This window comes from Stegostoma tigrinum, chromosome 25, assembly GCF_030684315.1.
Source record: "Stegostoma tigrinum isolate sSteTig4 chromosome 25, sSteTig4.hap1, whole genome shotgun sequence".
Classification (NCBI taxonomy): domain Eukaryota; kingdom Metazoa; phylum Chordata; class Chondrichthyes; order Orectolobiformes; family Stegostomatidae; genus Stegostoma; species Stegostoma tigrinum.
The window spans coordinates 20,563,755-20,586,973 of record NC_081378.1 but is presented as its reverse complement, the minus strand read 5'-3'; the positions used below and the strand labels follow the sequence as shown (position 1 = coordinate 20,586,973).

Here is a 23,219-nt window from a genome sequence, read left to right as displayed (position 1 = left end):
CAGAAGGCCATACATTTTTGTTGATCCTGCACGAGGGAAGCAGTGCAAGATCACACATTTTCCCCACAGGAAGAGGAAATTCTATTCAGCCATCTTTTTTCCTGTCAATACCTCCTGCCAATAAGCCTTGCTGCATATTCACTGGAGAATAAATAGGAGGAAACTGCTCTAAGTTTCACTTTGGGCAACACTCAGGGCCGTGATAAATTGCTGTCGTATTGTATGACCAGACTGAAAACGTAAAATTTGGAATCACTAAACTTTGATCAGCACCTCTTGCCTATGTCACCTCTGTCTGTCATCCTCAGTGACTAGATATTACAGAGGTGCTGAAACCAGTTGTGTCTTTCTTGCGGTCCAGTTGAAGATGATCCTAACAGAATTGAAAAGCAGTCTCTTGGTAAAAAAGACAAAGTGGTGACACAAATAAAATGTTTAGGATGACAAAAGGATTCAATAGTGTCTTTTAACCACAACTGTTTATTCGACAGAATAAAGAATCTAGAGCAAAAAGAGTTGACCATAAAATTTGTATTAATAGTTCAAGAGTAATGTCAGAAAATTCCTTCTCTGTCTTGAGAAGCTTATGAGGCTGGGGCTTAGTTGAAGGTTTCACAACTGAAATTGTTAGTTTTTTTTCTATCAGGTCTAGGTGTTAATCGTTATGGAACCACAACGGGTGAATGTTTCATTACTCCCAAGTTTTAAATAAATGGAATTAGGAAAAAGATGCAAGATAACAAAATGTGGAGCTGGATGAACACAGCACGCCAAGCAGCATCTTAGGAGCACAAAAGCTGATATTTCGGCCCTAGAAGGGTCTCGGCCCGAAATGTCAGCTTTTGTGCTCCTAAGATACTGCTTGGCCTGCTGTGTTCATTCAGCTCCACACTTTGTTATCTCGGATTCTCCAGCATCTGCAGTTCCCATTATCTCTTATGATAAAGATGAACTGTGATGTACCCGAAGAAAAAGGCAAGTTCAAGGAAGCTGAGGGATACTGTGTGGATTCCCCCTTTTCCCAAAAGTGATAAGATTGAGGATTTTCTAGCATAGGTAACGTTTGAGGTGAAAAGCATAGATGAATTGAACGGATAGCAAGATAAGCACAAGGGAGAAGGGAATTGCGGGTTAAATATTAAATGAGAAAGAATGAGAAGAGGCTAAGGTACTTAAATACTAGCATTTAGATTGGGTTGAAATGGCTCCTTTCCATTCTATACGCTCATCTTCTGAAGGGACTAGAGAATCTATCACACTGAATATTCTTTGTAATGTTCCTGTTTGTTACCAACTATGAGGGTGTGAGATTAGGATGATCCACAGCAGTGGTTGACCATCTTACCTTGTTCAAAATCTTGAGAGTCAAAATAATTGCCATGTTGAGGTACTGAAACACTGGCAGCACCCTTGAAGCTGTAAATCCTGCATGGATTCAGATTTTTAGTCATGGAGTCACACAGTATGGAACCAAACCCTTCAGCCTTCCCTTCCGTGCTGATCAGGTTTCCTAAACTAAACAAGTCCCATTCGCCTGCGTTTGGCTCACATCGCTCTAAACCTTTCCTGTTCACGTACCTGTCCAAATTTTTTTTAAATGTTGTAATTGTACTTGCCTCTAATCCTTCCTCTGGCAGTTCGTTCCAGACAGGAACCACCCTCTGTGGAAAAAGTTGGCCTGTGTAAGTAAGAGGCATAATGGCCATCTCTTATTTTTTCCCCCAGGCAGCCTGTACAGAACGTAGCGGCAATGACGAGAAGACTTTAATCAAGGTGTTTCGGTGCTTGGGGAGCTGGTTTAACTTGGGTGTGTTGGACAGCAACTTCATGGCAAATAACCAACTGCTACTAATCCTTTTTCAGGTCTTGGTGAGTGTTCTGAGGCTAACTGCCAAGTATTCCCTACAAAATCCCTGTCTGCGTTCCCCAAGCTAAACCAAGAATGCTGACACAGCATCTTTATGTTTCAGCAACGTGATGATACCTCAACAAACCTTCATGAGGCTGCATCTGACTGTATCTGTTCAGCGCTGTATGCCATTGAGAATGTAGAGACAACCCTACCTCTCGCTCTGCACTTATTCCAGGGTGTGCTGACTTTAGAATCTGCATATCACATGGCTGTAGCACGTGAGGATCTTGACAAGTAAGGATCATGTAAACTTAATTGTCGTAAGGTTTTGTTGTAACGTAGTATCGATACCATGTCTCTGAGACACTCCGTTGTTTTAATATAAATTAGTGAATCAGGTGTAGGCACAGTGGAAATGAAATGCAGACTTGAATTTATTTTTCCTGTATTTTCTGCAGAGGCTGGAGGCTGTGCTAATTTATTTTAAAACATCCTTGAGTCCTCAGAGCATGATGTTCTCTATAGTGGTCATTTCTTTGCTTTACTAAAGGTAAGGTGTAACTAATGGCAAATAGAATTGATTGCTGTCTCCCATTGTTTGATCTGATATCACAATGGCGTGATCTGAGATTTGAGGCTGGTGAAGACTGCAGTGATTATGTCAACAAGATTTTGAGCAGATTTAAGGTATTAAGAAAAATTGAGATAAATTACTGAATGCAGTGTACATGAAGCAAAACAGGCAGCAGCACCAAGCATTATCAGTACAGTGCCAGAACACCATCACTTCCTGAATTAATCTGTCCATTGTACCAGCTTATTCCACATTTCCTGAGCTTAGCACGTTTAGCAAAATGCCTTTAAGATGGTTGTGTTTGTGGCCAGCACCACTACTAGGTGGAATGCTATGTGTTCATTTGCTAAATTGGAGCATGACTTGCAACTCTCATCCAGCAGCAACATACCATGAATTGTAAATGAATGTAAATAAGATCACCAGGGCCAAAGAAATTAAGTATATTTAGGAAGAGCCCTCAAGAGTAACCTTCAAAGTGATGTGTTTTGGAATTTTATACATGTATTTTTCTCTCTTTAAGTAGACTGTATGTACTTTACTGCAATTTGGTTAGTGAATCAAGTCCATTATGTTTTCAAAGATAATGGCCTCAAGATACAGCAAAAATACTTCTGGTTTGCACCTTTTGAAAGTGTATCAACTTAATGAGAAGGATGTCAAGAGCCGCATCCTTTAAATTATAAGCTGTCATTCATTTATGTCACGATGTCCGCACTTGCTCAGCTGGATCATGATGGCTATTTTTAATGGAAGCACCCACCTCCTGAGTTGGGAGCAAACAAAAGCATGAGGCTTACATTTGTGTTGTGACTAGAAAAGGGTGACTAACGCCATTCCAATATTTAAAAGAGTAACTAGGGAGAGAATAGGGTTTCTTAAAGATCAACGTGGCCATCTATGTATGGAACTACAGAGATGGGTGAGATACTAAACAAATAGTTTGCATCAGAATTTACTGTGGAGAGGGATACAGAAGCCAGGAAACTGTTTCCATGCGGTATGACTCTATGTTACACTTTGGTGAGACAAAGCAGGACAGTGCTTATACAGTTTAATGGTAGGGCCAAGGGGAGTATTACCAAACAAAGAAACCTAGAGGTGCAGATACACAGTTCCTTGAAAATGGAGTCACAGGTGGACAGGGTGGCGAGGACAGCAACTGGTCAGCATACTGAGTTTACGAGTCGGGACATTATGTTGTAATTTTAGAATTACGCATATGATTCTGGTCTCCCTTATATAGGAAGGATGTTGTTAAATCCGAGAGGGTGCAGAAAAGATGTACAAGGATGTTGCTGGTGGGATTGGAGGGTTTGAGTTAGAAGGAGAGGCTGAATAGGTTGGGTATTTTTTCCCCGGAGTATTGGAGACCAAGGTGTGATCCTAAAGAGGTAGAGAAAGGGAGGTGGCGAATTATAGACCAGTAAGCCTCACATTGGTAGTAGGGAAAATTCTCGAATCCAATGTTGAGGATTTTATAGCAGAACTTTTAGAAAGCAGTGGCAGGATCAGACAGAGTCAACATGGATTTAAGAAGGGGAAATAATGCTTAACAAACCTGTTGGAATTCTATGACGATGTAACCAGTAGAGTTGACAAGGGAGAGCCAGACGATGTATTATATTTGGACTTTCAGAAAGCGTTTGACGAAGTCCCACATAAGAAGTTAATGTGCAAGATTAAAGCACATGGGATTGGGGGAAATGTATTGAGATGGATAGAAAGCTGGTTGGTAGGGGAGAAAGAAAGAGTAGGAATTAATGCGTCCTTTTCAAATTGGCAGGCAGTTAACTGGTAGGGTGCCACAGGATGGTGCTGCGAACCCAGCGATTCATAACACGATTTAATGATTTGGTTGAGGGAACCAAGTATAACATCTCCAAGTTTATTGATGATACCAAGGAGTGTGGGAGGGTGAAGTGATGAAGATGCAGAGATCCTTCAGTGTGATCTTGACCGATTGGTTGAGTGGGCAAATCAATGGTAGATGCAGTGTAATTCAGATAAATGTGTGGTTATTCACTTCGGGAGCAGAAACAAGGCAGATTACAACCTGAATGGCTGCAAATTGGGAGAGGGGTGCGGTCTCATGCATGCAAGTACAGCAGGTGGTCAAGAAAGCAAATAGTATGTTAGTCTTCATTGCAAGTGGTTTTGAGTATAGGAATAGGGATGTGTTGCTGTGGTTGTACAGGGCCTTGCTGAGACCACACCTGGAATATTGTGTGCAGTTTTGGTCTCCTTTTCTGAGGAAGGATGCTGTTGCTTGCGAGGGAGTGCAGCAGAGGTCTACCAGGCTGATTACGGGGAAGGCAGGTCTGACATATGAGGAGAAATTGACAAGATTGGGATTGTTTTCACTGGAGTTCAGATGAATGAGGGGAGAATCTCATAGAGACTTAAGAAATTCTAACAGGATTAAACAGGGTAGATGCAGGGAGGATGTTTCCGATGGTGGGTGTGACCAGAACCAGGGGTCACCGTATGAGGATTTGGTGTTGACGATTTAGGGCAGAGATGAGCATTTCTTTCCCCAAACAGTGGTGAGCCTGTGGTATTCATTACCATCGGAAGTAGTTGAAGCCAAAACATTGAATGATATAGCACTTGGGGTGAAAGGGATCAAAGGTAATGGGGAAACGGCACGATTAGGGTATTGAGTCGGACGATCAGACATAATCGTGAAGAATGGTGGAGCAGGCTTGAAGGGCCGAATGGCCTCCCCTGCCCCTATCTTCTATGTTTCTATGAAAAACATCTTAACTATAATCATAGAGCGTGCAAGCAGACAACCTTTCAGTCCAACTCACCGCGCCAACCAGGCGTCCCAATCTGCCCTAGTCACATTTGCTACCATTTGGCTCATATCCTTCTAAAGCCTTCCTATTCAGATCCTACCCGATCAGACGACTTTCAAATGGTGTAATTGGCCCAGCTTCCACAACTCCCTCTGGCAGCTATTTCCATACACCCATCACCCTTTTGCGTGAACAAGTGACTTCAGGTCCTTTTTTAAATCTTTTAAATCCCTCTCATCTTAAACCTGTGGACCATTGGATTCCCTCACCCTAAGAAGAAGGCCTTGGCTATTCACCCTATTAATGCTTGTCGTGATGTTACAAACCTCCATATAGGATCACCCCTTGGCCTCCAATACTCCAGGGGAAAAAAAAAAGACCCAACTTATTCAGCCTCTCCTTATAACTCAAACCCTCCAGTTGCACCAGCGACATCCTTGTAAATCTCTTCTGCACCCTCTCAAATTTAACATCATCCTTCCTATATAAGGGAGACCAGAATTGTGTGCGTAATTGTAAAATTACCACAACATAATGTCCCAACTCGTAAACTCACTGTGCTGACCGGTGAAGGCAAGTGTGCCAGTTGCTGTCCTCGCCACCCTGTCTGCCTGTGACTCCATTTTCAAGGAACTGTGTATCTGCACCTCTAGGTTTCTTTGTCTGGTAACACTCCCCTTGGCCCTACCATTAAACTGTAAAAGCCCTGCCCTGCTTTGTCTCACCAAAGTGTAACATAGTCATACCGCATGGAAACAGTTCCCTGGCTTCCATATCCTTCTCCACAGTAAATTCTGATGCAAACTATTTGTTTAGTATCTCACCCATCTCTGTGGTTTCATACATAGATGGCCACGTTGATCTTTAAGAAACCCTATTCTCTCCCTAGTTACTCTTTTGCCTTTAGTGTACTTGCAGAACGTTCTTTGAGTCTCCTTACTTCTCTTTGCCAAAGCTATCTCATGTCCCCTTTTCATCCTTTGTAAGTATACTCCTCCTACCCTTGTACTCCTCTTGAGATTCAGTTGATCCCAGCTATATCTACCTGATATGCCTCCTTTTTCTTGACCAGTGTCTCAATTTCTCTCTTCATCCAGCATTCTCTATTCCTACCAGCCTTGCCCTTCACGCTAACAGGAACATACTGTCTCTGAACTCTGGTTATCTCCTTTTTAAAGGCCTCCCACTTCCCAACAGTTCCTTTATCTGCAAATAGCATTCCCCAGTCAAATTTGAAAGTTCCTTTACATTTTCGATAAGAACATTTTCTTGTACACATTCAACGATTGCACCCCATCCAAGCCTTTAACAAAATGTCAGCCCCAGCCTGTACTTGGACATTTTAAAATCCCCTACACGTTGGAAAGTTGAACTAAAAATAATAAGTTAAACACGCAGTTGGTGTCTCAGCTTCTTAAGGCAAAACAAAAATATGGATCCTTCATCGGAACTAGAAAATAGGAAATGTGGCAATTTTATTTAAAAGGATTGCATCTAAAATGCTAACCTGTTGTCCTATTCAGATGGTGACTGATTTGTTCTTTACTTCCAGCACTGTTTTTATAAGCTTTAGTCAATTTGAATGCAGTTCCTTCTTTTACTCATGTTTACTGCTTATATGCATAAACATCGTTTGATCACTTGATTTCCTGCTTGGTGTGCACATTGGTTACAGACATTCTGGTAAGCCAAATGATTCTTGGTGGCTACTCTATTGCTTACTCTGTTGCAGAGTTAGTAGGAAATGCAAATGCGGGAGAATCAGAGACAACAAAGTGTGGAGCTGGATGAACACAGCAGGCCAAGCAGCATTATAGGAGCAGGAAAGCTGACGTTTTACACCTAGATCCTCCTTCAGAAATGGGGGAGGTGAACAGGACTCTGAAATAAATTGCGAGAGAGGGGGAGGCGGATAGAAGATGGATAGAGGAGACAATAGGTGGAGAGGAGACACACCGGTCAAAGAGGTGGGGATGGAGCCAGTAAAGGTGATTGTAGTTGGGGAGTTACGGAGGAGATAGGTCAGTCCAGGGAGGAAGGACAAGTCAAGGAGGCGGGATGAGGTTAGTAGGTAGGAGATGGGGGTGGGGCTTGAGGTGGGAGGAGGGGATAGGTGAGAGGAAGAACAAGTTAGGCAGGTGGAGACGAGCTGGGCTGGTTTTGGGATGCAGTAGGGGGAGGGGAGATTTTGAAGCTTGTGAAGTCCACATTGATACCATTGAGCCGCAGGGTTCCCAAGCGAATATGAGTTGCTGTTCCTGCAACCTTCGGGTGGCATCTTTGTGGCCCTGCATTTGGCCCAGGATGGACATGTCGTCTGCGGAATGGGAGGAGGAGTTGAAGTGGTTCGGGACCGGGAGGTGCAGTTGTCTATTACGAACCGAGCGTAGGTGTTCTGGGGCCACAACGGGAACAACAGATGCAGTATACCACATTAGCAGATGTGCAGGTGAATATCCGCTTGATGTGGAAAGTCTTCTTGGGCCCTCTGGAAGGCAGGTAAGGGTGGAGGGGGGAAATGTCTTTGGTGGTGGAGTCGGACTGCCGATGGCGGAAGTGTCTGAGGATGATGCGTTGGATCCGGAGGTTGGTGGGATGGTGCGTGAGGATGACAGGGATTATGTTTTGGTTTTTATTGCGGGGAGGGAGTGTGAGGGATGAATTACGGGAAATACAGGAGATACGGTCGAGGGCATTTTTGATCACTGTGGAGGTGAAGTTGTGGTCCTTGAAAAAGGAGGACACCCATCTCCATCTTCACCAACCACCTAGAAACTGATATCCATTTCAAGCCCACCGACTCCCACAGTTACCTCGAATACACCTCCTCCCACCCACCTTCCTGTAAAAATGCCATCCCAATTCCTTCGCCTCTGCCACATGTGCTCCCAGAATGAGGCATTCCACTCCTGTACATCTCAGATGTCCTTGTTTTTCAAAGACAGCAACTTCTCCCCCTCAGTGGTCATCCTCCGACACTTCCATCTGCAATCCGACCCCTCCACCAAAGACATTTTTCGCTCCCCACCCTTGTCTGCCTTCTGGAGGGACCACTCTCTCCGTGACTCTTTTGTCCACTCCAGACTCCCGTTCAGCCCCACCACACCCGGCACATTTCCCTGCAACCTCAGGAAGTGCTACACTTCTCCCTACACCTCCTCCCTCACCCCCATTCCAGGCTCCAAGAAGACTTTCCACATCAAGCACATGTTCACCTACACACCTACGCTTGGTTCGCACTAAACAACTGCACTTCCCAGTCGCGAACCACTTCAAATTCTCCTCCCGTTCCTTAGACGACATGTCCATCCTGGATCTCCTGCAGTGCCACAAAGATGCTACCTGAAGGTTGCAGGGACAGCAACTCATATTCCACTTGGGAACCCTGCAGCCCAATGGGAGCAATGTGGACTTCACAAGCTTCAAAATCTCCCCTCCGCCTACTGCATCCCAAAACCAGCCCAGCGCGTCCTTGCCTTCCTAACCTGTCCTTCCTCCCACCTATCCCCTCCTCCCACCTCAAGCCCCACCCCCATCTCCTACCTACTAACCTCATCCCGCCCCCTTGACCTGTCCATCTTCCCTGGACTGACCTATCTCCTCTCCACCTCCCCACCTACACCCACCCCACCTCTTTGCCCAGTCTGTCTTCTCTCCATCTATCATCTCCTCTATCCATATTCTATCTGCCACCCCCTCTCTCCCGATTTTTTTTTTTTCAGAACCCTGTTCCCCTCCCCCATTTCTGAAGAAGGGTCTAGGCCCGAAGCATCAGTTTTTCTGCTCCTATGATGCTGCTTGGCCTGCTGTGTTCATCCAGCTCGTCACCTTCTTGTCTCTCTATTGCTTATTCAAGAATCTGGATGTCGATGGCAAGGATGGCATTTATTTCCCAACCCTAGTTGCTTGTGAGAAGATGGTGAACTTTTTCTTGATCTGCCGCAGTCCTTAGAGTGAAGGTGCTGTTGGTGAAGGAGTTCCAGGATTTTGACCTGATGAAGGGTCAAATGCCAGTGTGGGTCTACATCTATATAATGGGATGTTTCGATGGAGATAACTCAAAAGTAGTATTAAACTTGGCATCAAAGATGGTTTTAAAGCTGGTTACTATTAAGTTTCTCAGTTGTGTGGTTGAACATGTCCAATTCCTTGCTTGCTGCAGTTGTCTTCTTGTTTATTGCAAGATGCTCTGTGTTCCTTCTTTTTGTACACCAGCATGTTATTCTGCTTGCAGCTGCTGCTTTTTGGGCATTTGTGCCTGTTGCACAGTTTTTTTTTCCTGCACTTTTTGCATGCGTTGCCCCCACCTTTCATGCTCACATGTACTCACTCTTCCAAATGCATTATTTTTTTGTTCCTTTCTTTAGTGCATGACCACATTTCCCTTCCCTTTTCCATGTGCAAACCGTTTGGTGCAGTCATCCTTTCTGAACTCTTTTGCTTTCTCTTCAAGTACTTTTTATATTTGTTCTCTTTGCTGACCCCTCATTTTCAGCGATTCAATTTTTGCATTACTGAATTGAGCTAATGTTCATGATACAGTGCTAGTAATCGTGGAATGATATTTCAGATCATGCCATGGGATTTAGAAAATTTGTATTCAGTTTAGAATAAAAGTCTTGTTAAATGAAAATTGGCATCAGAGTAATTGTCAAAGACGCTGTCATACTTTTCCAAAGGAAGAAACTTTTCCCATTTATTCTTCACTGCATGTTAGTGGATGTGATGAAGAAAATCTACTGGTTTACCTGAACTGGCCCATTATTTCATCAGTTTGATTATCTGAAATGACCATGTAAGCCACTGTTAAATCACATCACTCCCCACTACCAGCTTGCTAACCTGTCAACAACACCAACATCTCAAGAATAGATTAAAATGCAACATGATTCCTGACAGTGCCATGTAGACCTTTCCTGAGTTAGTCTGATCTTCAGTTGATGTATATCTGCATGATATGATTAAGGAGGGAGCTTTGGTTCTCATTGCTGCAGTTTGTAAGCTGTAAACAAAAGGCAGCACCAACACCTCCTGGGTTAAGACCAGCTCACTTGGGGCAAACTTTTTGTGTTTTGCTTATTTTATATCATGCTGTATTTCCAATTAACAAGGCATCAAGATGCAAAATGTGCCACGTTGCTGTCTAGACTTTCCATTCTGCCTTGCTCTAATTGCTTATAATGGATTAATTTCTTTAAAAGAGGAAGCTGAAAGAATCATTTTACTCCTACATCCTGATCATAATCTTCATTCTTTCTCTGCACAGGGTTCTGAATTATTGTCGTATTTTTACTGAGTTGTGTGAGACATTTCTGGAGACTATTGTCCAGACCCCAGGGCAGGGACTTGGAGATCTGCGGACGCTGGAGCTGCTACTGATTTGCGCAGGACATGCGCAATACGAGGTGTGGATATGGGCTTGATCACAGTGTGGTGGACAAATCCTGACAATTATTTTAGTTTTGACAGGTTGTAGAGCAATTTCCCTCTTTTCTGAAGGAACAAGCCCGTAATGGATGTATTTTATTTGGCATCAGCTGCCCTTTTGTTTCCAGCCAAGGAGTTGGGTTGAGAATGATGGCAAAGTTTTGGAACTTTCGATTTTAACCACAGCTAGTTCATCTTTACCTAATGGGCAACTACAAGCAGGGGACCATTGGTTGAGAGAATCTGCTGAACATTTTTATTTTACTTTTTTTATAATTAATTATAGTGCATTTCCAAAGCTAACTTGCTACAGAGTAGAAATTGACTTTGTGACTGATACCCAAAACTCAGTTGAAAATTGAACCATGGAAATTTGAAACCTTTAGATGAAATGAAGCTTTTATGTGTCTCCATTTTAGATATGTACTTAAATCAAACTTGTAATTAATTATGTAGTCCCTTTTAATTTCAGAGCAACTTAAAGTGCTTTACAGCCAATTGAGTCATTTTAAGTGATGGTCAGTCTGGCATTATTGGAAACATGACAATCAAGTTGCATGTAGCTAAGTTCCTCAAAAGTCAATGAGGTAAATGACCAGACAATATTTTAATGATGTTTATACTTAACAGAAAAGGGAGACTCAACACCAACATGGAAATTCAGAGATTCCAAACAGCCTATGTATTGTTTTTAGCATAATAGAATGTCCCAGGGCATTTCATAAGAATGTATAAAGCAAAACTCGCTAATGTATAAAGCAAACCACACACGAGGAAAGATAACCAAAACCTCATTCCCGGAAGTAGCTTTTAAGGAGTATCTTAAAAAATGCTAAGAAGGTGGAGATTTAGGGAGAGAAATTCCAGAGGTTAAGATGTTGGCATCTGAAAGCACCACCATCAGAAGTGCAGCTGCTTAGTTCAAGAACAAAAACAAAGTTGCTGGAAAAACTCAGCAGGTCTGGCATCATCTGTGGAGGAGAAAACAGAGTTAATGTTTCAGGTTCGGTGATGATGGTGGCTGGGAAAACGTCAGTTTATATGCAGAAAATAGGGAAGTGAGGTGGGGTAGGGAGTAAACAGTAAGATAGAGCTCAAAGAGAGAGAAAGATAGCTGGACAGACAAAGGAGTTGCAAACAAAATTTGCTCAAAAGGCTAGAGTTATAGCCAGAGGTGATTATAGAAATGTCAAGTGGCAAGACCACGGAAATTGTGAGGTCATGGAACAATTTGAAAAATGTTTTTACTTTGAGAAATTTTCTTAACTGGCAGTCCATCTAGTTCACGGAGTACTGAAATGATGGGTGACTGGGACCTTTTTACAGCCAAAGATATGGATAGTACAGTTTTCAATATCCTTAATTTTGAAGAGGAAAGAATGTGGGAGGCCAGCAAAGAGTGTGATAAAATAATCAAGCTATTGGAAACAAAATTATAGCTGAGAATTTCAGAGTTGAGCTACGGCAGAGGTGGAGTTGGGCAAAGTTACAGGTTTTATTGATGGTCCAAATGTGATCAAAAGCTCACTTTGGGCTCAAATATGCCATCACGGTTTAGGAGAGTGGTTCACCCTCAGGCACTTGGCAGGGTGAGTGATGGAGTCGTTGGTTTGGAGTGGTGTTTGTAATGGGAGTTGCTCTTTCCATTACTTTTTGCTCATGCAGAGCTGTGTCAGGCAAACAGTTTGATAATGTAGAAGTTATGGAGAAGTTTCAAGGTGTGATGCTGAAGTAGAGTTGGGTGTCCTCTGTGAATGTGTGAAAACATTGTTTTCAGGTGGTGTTGCAGAAGGGTAACACGTAAGTGACAAACCAGGAAAGACCAAGGATAAACCCTTTAGGAGCACGAATGATTAAAGTGCAAAAGCAGGAAAGAAAACAGATTGTGGTCAGCAGAAGTTGTGTTCTATCTGAAGAACGAACTTGAGCTTGTGTTGATAGAGCAACTTTCTAAATTACTTCACAGCTACAATTATAATAGAAAAGCGACAACCATTTGGAACATTCTGAGCAACTCGGAACATTCTAGCAACAGCATGTGAGACTTGACCAGATAATCTGATTTTGGCTGGGAAAGCATTGTTCAGTATTGTACTTGGGGAAAATTTGTTTTTTGTTTTGTTGAACTGCTCCAAAAATTGCTTGTATCCACCTAAAAAGACAACCGATGCTAAAGATGGAATATCTTTTGTGAAAGGTGATAGCTCCAACAGTCGTTTCCTAGGTACCATTCTGAATTCTAGATTGTCCTGCTTCCAAGATCAGAAGCACTGGTGATTACAAAATTCTCACTGTTGGAAGTGGTAGGAGAAGTAAGGACTTCTGAGGATCAGGAGGTGGATATCTTAAGCAATGTTCACGGCTTATTTAGTGTTTTTCTGGATTATCTAATTTTGTGTTTTGTGAAGTAATTTAGCTGTATTTATTTTAATTTATTTAATTTAACTATAATTTAGTCTCATTTAGCTGTCTCCAGTTTTCATAATTACTGTATGATCTCTCTTTATCCAGGTGGCGGAGATCAGCTTTAACTTCTGGTACAGATTGGGAGAACATCTCTACAAAATGAATGACCCATCACGTCATGCTGTCTTTCGTCCGTATATTCAGCGACTGCTTCATGCCCTGGCTCGACACTGCCAGCTAGAATCAGATCACGTAAGATTTTCAAAAGTTCGTCTATTTTTTTTTTCACTGGAGCAATCATCTGAGCTGGATTATTGGTAGAATCTAAGTGAAAGAGCATTGGCATGACGTGTGTGTTCTTAACCAGTAGGAACAGAATGCCATGATGTTGCAGATGATCTGGAGATATGATCTCTTTGCAGCTTTCAAGAAATTGATTTTTGTTGTGGCAGTAGGTGTCCATTTATATACCCATCTCTCTTCCAAATTGATCTCTTTATCATTAAGTCTAAGTAGCGAGCGTTTAGGTACAATTATGGGCTGTAACTGCAAAGCTAAACCTGATTCTGTGTTCAAAGAAGAGATGAGCATGTAGGGAATAATACACTGACAAGTGCATCTAAACAATGAGTAAAAATGTCTTTGGCAGTTAGAGGGATGGTAATCTCACGGGCTAGTTTCTCTCACAATAAAAGCTAATTAATTTTCCATAGCGTCCAATGGTTCATATGCAAGAGCAGGGGATTAAATCTGGAAGGGCAGCAGCATAAATGGTTGAAATATAAGATGGATGAATAATCTTATTTCATTATTTTTTGTTGATAACATAGTGCATATCTAGAACTTCAGAAGATGTGTTCAGATATTCAGAAAACTGATGAGTTTTTCTGACAATTGGCAATGGTTTCATGGTCATTTGGTAGATTTTTAATTCCAGGTTTTTTTTTAAAATTGAGTTCAGATTCCACTATCTGCCATGGCGGGATTCAAACTTGGGTTCCCAGAACATTAGCTGAATTTCTGGATCTACCAATAATACCAGTAGGGCTTTGCCTCCCCAAATAGGTGGGATGGAGTCCATGATAGTGAAAGAATGTATAAGGAGTTTAAGTAGTTGGGTGGCGTGTATAAGGTAATGAAAGGAGGTCAAATGGTTGGGAACATTCAAGGATTAAAATGGATTTGTCTGACAGCATGTGTGGAAAAAAAATTATGCAGTGTTATCAATAAGCTTCACTTCAATCCCCCTTTGTGAATATTACAGTAGATCCTGAGCTCCTAAATTACTCCTCTTGGCGTTTGTTCCACTCTTTAATTACCCCATAAGAGTAAAAGTGATGGTTGTTTTATCTTTTGCCCTACTGAATTTATCCCTATGTCCTCTAATCCTTGTGACCTATGCCCAAGACATTTAGTTGATTTACTTCATCTCCGGAACCTTCATTACTTAAAGCCTGTGCTGATTGTTTTATGTGCAGGAAGGAATTCCAGAAGACTCAGATGATTTTGGGGAATTTCGGATGAGGGTGTCTGATCTTGTGAAGGATGTGATATTCCTGGTTGGTTCGATGGAGTGTTTCACACAGGTGATACAAATTTCAGAATTTGAATGTGGATTGTAATTTAAGAGGAATAGTATTTGTGCAGTGAGGATTTGACTCCTGAATGTACAGACTTCTGCTCAGGCAAAAATCAGTAGTTGCTAGACTTTGTAGTAACGTTGCAAGTTGATTTCTCCCATTGTTTGTCGGTCCAAGCTGTGGAGCCATAGTGGCTGAACTTGAACCTTGTCATTGCCAGATGTCTAATTTTTTTTCTGCCTAGGACACGCTGATTAACAATTAGCAATCTGGCTCACAGATGTACGATGCTATGGTGTGGCTCTGGTGGAAACTCGCCATGAGTGGAATTAAATAGTAGGAGTCAGAACATTCAGAAAAGCAAGTTGAAAATAAAGAAGAAAAATTCTCACTGAAGTAAATATAGCTCAAAATGATACAATGAATCATAATGTCCTCTGAGGCTTTTTCATCTACTATTTTAGCAGCCATTTATAATAAAGTTTAGTACTTCAATTGAAGAGAAAAGGGAATTTTAACATTGTCAATCTGAGGTCTAAGTGTGTTGAGAGACAGTTTGTATATGCTGTATTAAAACATTTGATGTATGATCAGGCAGACTGAGTACAGCCTGAGGAAGGGGATTAAATGGATGAATGAAGTGCATATTGGTGTAACAACAGCAACGTTTATATAGTACTTGTTAATGTGGTAAAATGTTCCAAGGCGCTTCACAGAATTGAAATCAGGTAAAAAGGTACAGCAACTAAAGGAGACTACAGAACAGTTGATCAAAAGCTTGGTCAAAGAGGTAGATTTAGAGGAATGTGAAAGGACAGTAGAGAAGCAGACAGATTTAGGGAAGGAATTCTCAAGCTGAGAGGACAAAAACTATAGATAAAGAAAATTGAAGATTCGAGAAGTTCTGATTTGGCCCAATGCAAAAAAAACTTGGACAGTTGTAGGGCTAAATATACTTGTGGATGATGACCATATAGATGACTAGAGTCTTCTTTACAATAAAGCATGTATGAGTTGTGAGAAGTGTATTGTGAACAAGGTAGTCTTTACCTGTTTAATTGTTTTTCAAGTCATGAAATAATTAACTGGGGTGCAGTTCAAATTGAAAAGTGGAACAGTCTGGAGGGATTGAACAACTTGCGTTATTTTAAGTTTAGGTATTTTTGTAAACCTTTCTATTGAATAATATTGCCATGTATAATTGATCTTCAAAGCTCTATTCCACATTGAAAGACAGTGGGCCATCCTGGGAAATCACTGAAGCTGTCCTCTTCATCATGGCTTCCATAGCAAAGAGTGTCGATCCGTAAGTAATTGGAAAATAAATGAAATTAAACAAGTTTGAAAATGTCATGACAAAAATAATTCTTTTTTTGACGCTTTGTATTGCTTTCCTTTTCAAATATCAATTATCTTCTTTGCTTGCAACATTTATTATCTTTTTCTTTTCTCCCTTTTCTGCTTTGAGGTACTTTTGCTTCATTCCACTAATCTTTTGTATCTCCTTGGTGTTTGGTGCTATTCCTGAATTCATGCACCATTAAAAATAAGACTTTCGGATTGATTCAAAGATTTTTCTCTTGTAACTTGTTTCAAGACTGTGACTATTTGGGTGAAAATATGTTACCTTCTTGCTCTTAATTAATGTTTAACTTGTGTTTCCTGATATTTAAACCTGATGACCCAGTGATCAACTTGCTGAAATCAGATTTAAGTGAGTTTACAATCTTTTAAGGCTTTATTAGGCTAACTTGAAGTCTTCTTGTATCCAAAAGAAGGAAAGGGCAATCTCTATCGAAGTACAGAGTTGTTACAGTGCGGAAAAAGACCACTTAACCCTCATGTCTGCGTCAGCTGTCCAGTGACATTGTGACAAACCCCTGCGCTTAGCCCTTAACCCTGCAAGTTATTCCTATTTAAATAATCATCTTATTCGCTCTTGAATGTTTCATTTGAACCTGCCTTCACCACATTTCAGTACAGCGTATCCCAGACTCGAACTGCTTACTGAGTGAAAAAGTTTCTTTTCACTTTGCACTGATCAGATTCCGGGGATTTATACACCTTTGTGTTTTAAGAGTCCAGCACTACCACCTCTGTAATGTGGAAATTTTCAAGATGTCCCTGTTTATTTCTCTTCCATATCCTTCTCCACAGTAAACACTGATGCAAAATTCTCGTTTAGTGCCTTCCCCCATCTTCTGTCGTTCCACACATAGATAGCTTTGCTGATCTTTAAGGAGCCCTATTCTCTCCCTAGTTACTCTTTTTTTGTCCTTTTAATGTATTTGTAGAATCTCTTTCAATTCTTCTTAACTCTATTTGCCAAAGCTATTTCATGTCCTCTTTTCCCTCCTGATTTCCCTCTTAAGTACACTTCTGCAGTCTTCATACTGTTCTAGGGATTTACCCAATCCCTGCTGTCTATATCTGACCTATGCTTCCTATTTTTTCTTGACCAAAACCTCAATTTCTGAAATCATTCAGCATTCCCCGCGCCTACCAGCCTTGCCCTTCACCCCAGCAGGGGCATTCTGTCTCTGGACTTTTGTTATCTCATTGTTGAAGGCTTCTCATTTTTTAGCCATCCCTTTTACTCATGAGTTCCTGCCCCCAGTCAACTCTTGAAAGTTCTTGCCTAATACCGTCCGAATTGGCCTTCCTCCAATTTAGAACTTTAACTTTTAGATCCGTTCTATCCTTTCCCATCACTACTTTAAAACTAATAGAATTAAGGTTACAGGCCTCAAAGTGCTCCCCCACTGACATCTCAGTCACCTACCTACCTTATTTCCCAAGAGTTGGTCAAGTTTTTCTTTTTCTGTACATCCACACACTGAACCAGAATTTTTTTTTTGTACACACTTAACAAATTCCCTTCCATCCAAGCTCATAACACTATGGCAGTCCTAGTCAGTGTTTGGAAAGTTAAAATCCCCTACCATTGCCACCCTATTATACTTACAGTTAACGGAGATCGCCTTACAAATTTGCTTCTCAATTTGCCACTGACTATCGGGGGGTACTTCCTATAGCATCAATATCCTGGAAAATTAAGCTGCCAGACCTGTCCATCCCCGAGGCACATTCCTGTAATTGCTATTATATCCCAGTCCCATGTTCCCAACGATGCCCTGAGTTCATCTGCAAATATTTCCAGGTTTTGTCATTCACAAACTTTGAAATTGTTCCCTCCTCTCAATAATGTAGATCATTAACAGAAATCAATAAAAGCAAGGATCCAAATACTAATCCCTGGAGAACTCCACTACAAACCTCCCTTCACCCTGAAAAATGCTCATTAACCGTTGTTCAGTTTTCTATAATTCTGCCACTCATTTGATAATGTACAATATGTAGAATTTTTTTTCCATTATACATCTGTTTTCTAAGAATGAAATTGCATTGTTAGTTTTAACAGGTAGCCTGGATCATATTCCTGATTAATGTTGCATGATTGTAGGTTGAATTATGTAACTGTGTAAATGAGATTTGAGGAGAGCTTAATGTTCAAGATGTTTGGATGGGAGCGAAGAAGGCACTTTAAATTAGCCACAGTGGAGCTGCCCACTACTTGAATAAAGGGCTCCTGGTTGTGTGGATTTTGCAGTAGTTTCTGGACAAGGCAGCGTGTTGCCTAGTGCGAAATTGTGGACGTTGGAACTCTGGAACTGTTAGTTAGATAGGCTTGAAAAAAATCAAGGTGTTTTCTAATAGTTTTTGCTCAGTTGGTAATTCTCTGCCTCTCTGATATCAAAAGTAGTGGGATTTACTCTTCCATGCAATGTGAATATCACATGCAGAGCCACCACTTGTTACTCATCCCTAATTATTCTTGAGAAAGTGGTGTTAAACCACAGTCTTAAATTAAAGTGCTGAAGTTCATGTGATGTAACTGCTGGTGTTGTCAGAAAGGGAATTCCAGAATGTTGGCCCAACAACAGTGAAGGAATGGCAGTTTAGTTCCATTGGGTCAGACTGATGTGTGGCTTTGAGGGCAACTGATGGTGTTCCCATGCATCTGTTGCTCTTCCCTCTCTCTCGGTTAACATCATGTTTCCAAGAGTTGTGCACAAACTCTGTTTACAAATTGGTGTAATATGCAGTGTGTGCTTCTTTTGATAGTATTTTATGCACTGTGCTCTTCGTCCTCCTGAATAATAAAATGGGGCATAAAAGATCTTGTCTTACTATTCAGAGCAGAGTTAGGAGTCCTCCCAATATCCTCAGCCAAGACCTGGTTACTGGTCTAGTTGTTGATTGACCATCTAGCTGCTTGCAAAGCTTTTGCTGCATCTCCCTGCCTAGTAGTATGCTGACCTAGTTACTAAATTTGGTGTATCTCATGAGCTTGGTTTTTGAAACTCATTGAAATACTTAGTTATGCAAGTATTCAGATTATTATTACAAAAGATTAGATGTAGAGAAACAAAATCCATGTTTGCTAATATTTTTTGTGGGTTTTTTTTTGTTTTAGTGATAATAACCCCACCTTGGCTGAAGTGCTCGAAGCTGTAGTTCAGCTCCCAGATACTGTGCACATGGCAGTCCGATTCACTAGCATCGAACTGGTTGGAGAACTGAATGAAGTCGTTGATCGAAATCCCAGGTTTTTAGGTGTGTACTGTCATTTGCGTACAGCACTGTGATGGCATGCTGTATGCCTGTCTTTCTTGTATGTTTTGTGATGTCACTTACTTTTGCTACCTGGCCGGCCAGAGGGTGCTAATGAAGAGCAGGAAGTTTTCTAGCATTCTTCAACCACCACTAACCATGAAATGTATAAACTAATTTGTAACTACACGGTGGAGAAAGGAATCACTAGGTATTTTTTATTGATGTGTTCAATGGAAAGAGGCTCATGTGGACCACACACTTGCCAACGTGTGAAAGGGAGACAAATAGCATAGATATTCTACCGTAACGTAGCACCCAGCTAAGTAGAAGCTAAAAAGGAACTGAAAGTTGCATTGATTGTATCAGGTGAAGTAAACATTACACATGGTTGGACCAGATAGAATTTAATGGAATGGAAATATGCTATCAAGAGCAAATATGTAAACCCAAAAGCAATTATCTGTTTTTGTTTTCTTACTCTGCATCCCTCAAGATCCAGTGTTAAATTATTTAATGAAAGGACTACGGGAGAAAGCACTTGCCTCGGCATCAGCCAAAGCCATTCAAAATATCTGCTCCTCCTGCCGTGATCACATGACTCAGCACTTTGAGGGCCTCCTGGAAATCGTTCGTTCACTCGATACATTCAGCCTCTCTCATGAAGCTGCCATTGGTCTCCTGAAAGGTATTAAAAATCTTAATCAGCGCAATAACTATTGAAGACAACAGAATTTGCTTTTTGATGGCAATTGCATAAAATGTATTTGTGTCCTGACTGAAGTTCAAAAGCAGTGTTCACCATAATATTTTATCCTGCCAATTTCTTCTTTCCTTCTATTTCCCATTTCTGTGGCAGTCTGGACCAGTCTAGTAAGTTCACCAGCGAGTTAAGTGAATTTTACTGTTGGCTTTAGTGAATAGGTGTGACACCAGAGATAAGGTTTGGTTTCCTTTAATATTTCTGATCGCTTGCTTAGATCAGGCTAACCTTTCATTGTGAAGGAAAGTAAATTATCAGCTGATTATGGTTCGCTGTTCACTTAACAGAGGAAAGATTATTTTGAATAGAACCAAAAGTCTGGTTTGAGAGAGCAGAGTTTTAAAAACCTGTCTAGAATACTGCAACATTGGGTTGAGTTAAAGTCACTGAGGCATGTGATATTTCTTGGAGACTGATGATCTCCTTTGGTGCTTTTCAAAAAAAAGGCATTACTGGAGGTAACAATCAGAAATTTCTGGACAAACTGTGCAGGCTTGGCAGCGTCTACGGAAAGAAAGCAGTTAACATTTCAGATCTAGTATAAGGATGACTGGATACGAAATGCTAAATTTGCTTTAGATTAGACTAGATTCCCTACAGTTTGGAAACAGGACCTTCGGCCCAACAAGTCCCAACCGCCCCTTGGAGCATCCCATCCCCCTCTGACCCACACACCCCTGAACACTATGGGCAATTTAGCATGGCCGATCCACCTAGCCTGCGCATCTTTGGACTGTGCGAGGAAACCGGAGCACCCAGCGGAAACCCACGCAGACATGGGGAGAATGTGCAAACTTCGCACAGACGGTTAGCTGAGGCTGGAATCGAACCTGGGTGCTGGTGCTGTGAGGCTGCATTGCTAACCACTGAGCCACCGTGCCACCCCTTTCTCTCCACTGATGCTGCCACACCAGCTGAGTTTTTTTTCAGTGATTTCTACTTTTATTTCTGAATTCCAATGTCACCAGTACCTCGGTTTGCTTTGGTTACCGGAAGTAATCTTTATCTAATGCATCAGGTAAGAAACAATATGTCCTCTGAATTGAATCCACAATCTGTTTCCTGCACAACAAATTTGCTTTAAAGTACAAAAGTACCAGCGCTGTTTTTTTATATCGTCTACACCTACTTGGTATATTTAGTAAATCCACAGTGTATTTCAAAGCTATTAATATCTGAGTGGAGGCTAGATTATAATGTTGAGAATTATTGTGTATTGCTTTTGCAATATAAATTTTATTTTATTTTTTATTTAGGCACAGCACTTGTTCTTTGCCGGCTGCCTTTGGAGAAGATCACCGAATGTCTCAGTGAGTTGTGTGCTGTACAAGTGCTGGCACTGAAAAAGGTGAGAGAGTAGACAAAAGGCATATGGATCAATGCAGTACCTCCTGAGTTTGGACCAAACATGTGGCATAGAATGCTTCTGTTTTTCTTTGGCTGTAGATGTCATAGATGTTCCAAATCTAATTCTGGTCCACTTGCTATCTCAAATAATTCTCACTTGTTAAACATTGCTTTCCTGCTCCCTCTCCCCATCTGTTCAATCCCACGTCATCAAGTTGTTCATGTTCTCTTTATTTTGCAGCTCCTGGCACAAGAGCCTGCCAATGGCCTTGCTACAGACCCCACCATATGGCTGGATCGATTGGCTGTTATTTTCAGGTATGTTGTGTTTTCTCAAAATTATCTCCACTCTGCTGTTGTGATGGTACAGTTACATTGCTGATTGTGGGACAAATGAAACAGAAACAAATTGCTGGAGAAATTTAGCAGGCCCAGCAGCATCTGTGGAGACAGAAACGTAGTTCATTTTTCAAGTCCAGTGATCCACTTTCGGAACTGACAATGAACACTGTCTATTTCATTATGTGCAGAATTAGGAGTGCGATTAAACCCTGCAATCATTGGTGAATATTTGCATTTTTGACCTTATGATGAAGGGATGTCAATAGATTGAAGCAGTTTTAGATGATTCCAGCTGGGGGAGTACTCTGAGGAATGCCTGTAGTAACGCCCTAGGAATCAACCATCTTCCTTCATGCTAAGCGTGATTCCACTAAGTAGAGAGGTTTCCCCGTGCTTCCTATTGCTGTCTGACTTTATTTTGACTCTCTGCTGCTGCAATCAGTTGTATTGCAGTCAAAGGCAGTCACTCTTGTTTCCACACTAAAACTCAGTTGCTTTATCGGTGTTTGGACCAAGGATGTAATGATTAAAGTTCAGTGGTACTGGCAAAACCCAGAATAATCAGTTGAATAAATTCTCGTTGGTAGCAATATCAGTGACACATTCCATCATTTCACTGATAGTTAAAAGTGGAGCAGCAGTTGTGCAGATTACATTAGGGTTGCTCTTTGTGAACAGGGTGTCCCTTGATGACATTGGTGTAGCTGGGACAGCTGGTTAGATGTGCAGTTAGTTTGGAGCATGAACCTTCAGCACTATAGCTAAGAGAGATATTGTCGGTGCCCGTGGAATTTCCTTTGTACCCTGTGCTTGATGGAATGAATCACATTGGCTAAAAACTGGCCTCCAAAGTTAGAGATCTCCACAGGAGGGCAGTTTGGGTCATGAACATAGAACATAGAACATAGAACAGTACAGCACAGAACAGGCCCTTCAGCCCACAATGTTGTGCCGACCATTGATCCTCATGGATGCACCCTCAAATTTCTGTGACCATATGCATGTCCAGCAGTCTCTTAAATGACCCCAATGACCTTGCTTCCACAACTGCTGCTGGTAAACCTCCTCTGAACCCTCTCCAAAGCATCCACATCTTTCCTATAATAGGGCGCCCAGAACTGGACGCAGTATTCCAAGTGCGGTCTAACCAAAGTTTTATAGAGCTGCAACAAGATCTCACGACTCTTAAACTCAATCCCCCTGTTAATGAAAGCCAAAACACCATATGCTTTCTTAACAACCCTGTCCACTTGGGTGGCCATTTTAAGGGATCTATGTATCTGCACACCAAGATCCCTCTGTTCCTCCACGCTGCCAAGAATCCTATCCTTAATCCTGTACTCAGCTTTCAAATTCGACCTTCCAAAATGCATCACCTCGCATTTATCCAGGTTGAACTCCATCTGCCACCTCTCAGCCCATCTCTGCATCCTGTCAATGTCCCGCTGCAGCCTACAACAGCCCTCTACACTGTCAACGACACCTCCGACCTTTGTGTCGTCTGCAAACTTGC

The 23,219-nt window shown here is 41.5% G+C and overlaps 1 protein-coding gene across 1 annotated transcript in view; it reads left to right on the top strand.

The window, feature by feature from the left end:
• tnpo3 (transportin 3) overlaps window positions 1–23,219 on the top strand; it is an 84,406-nt gene that overhangs the window by 21,441 nt on the left and 39,746 nt on the right. The window contains exons 5-14 of the mRNA XM_048554022.2: window positions 1,726–1,869; window positions 1,971–2,146; window positions 10,494–10,632; window positions 13,166–13,312; window positions 14,539–14,646; window positions 15,855–15,946; window positions 19,118–19,257; window positions 19,751–19,942; window positions 21,274–21,365; window positions 21,606–21,682. Coding sequence (XP_048409979.1) covers window positions 1,726–1,869; window positions 1,971–2,146; window positions 10,494–10,632; window positions 13,166–13,312; window positions 14,539–14,646; window positions 15,855–15,946; window positions 19,118–19,257; window positions 19,751–19,942; window positions 21,274–21,365; window positions 21,606–21,682 — 1,307 coding nt within the window. The remainder of the gene's footprint in view (window positions 1–1,725; window positions 1,870–1,970; window positions 2,147–10,493; window positions 10,633–13,165; window positions 13,313–14,538; window positions 14,647–15,854; window positions 15,947–19,117; window positions 19,258–19,750; window positions 19,943–21,273; window positions 21,366–21,605; window positions 21,683–23,219) is intronic.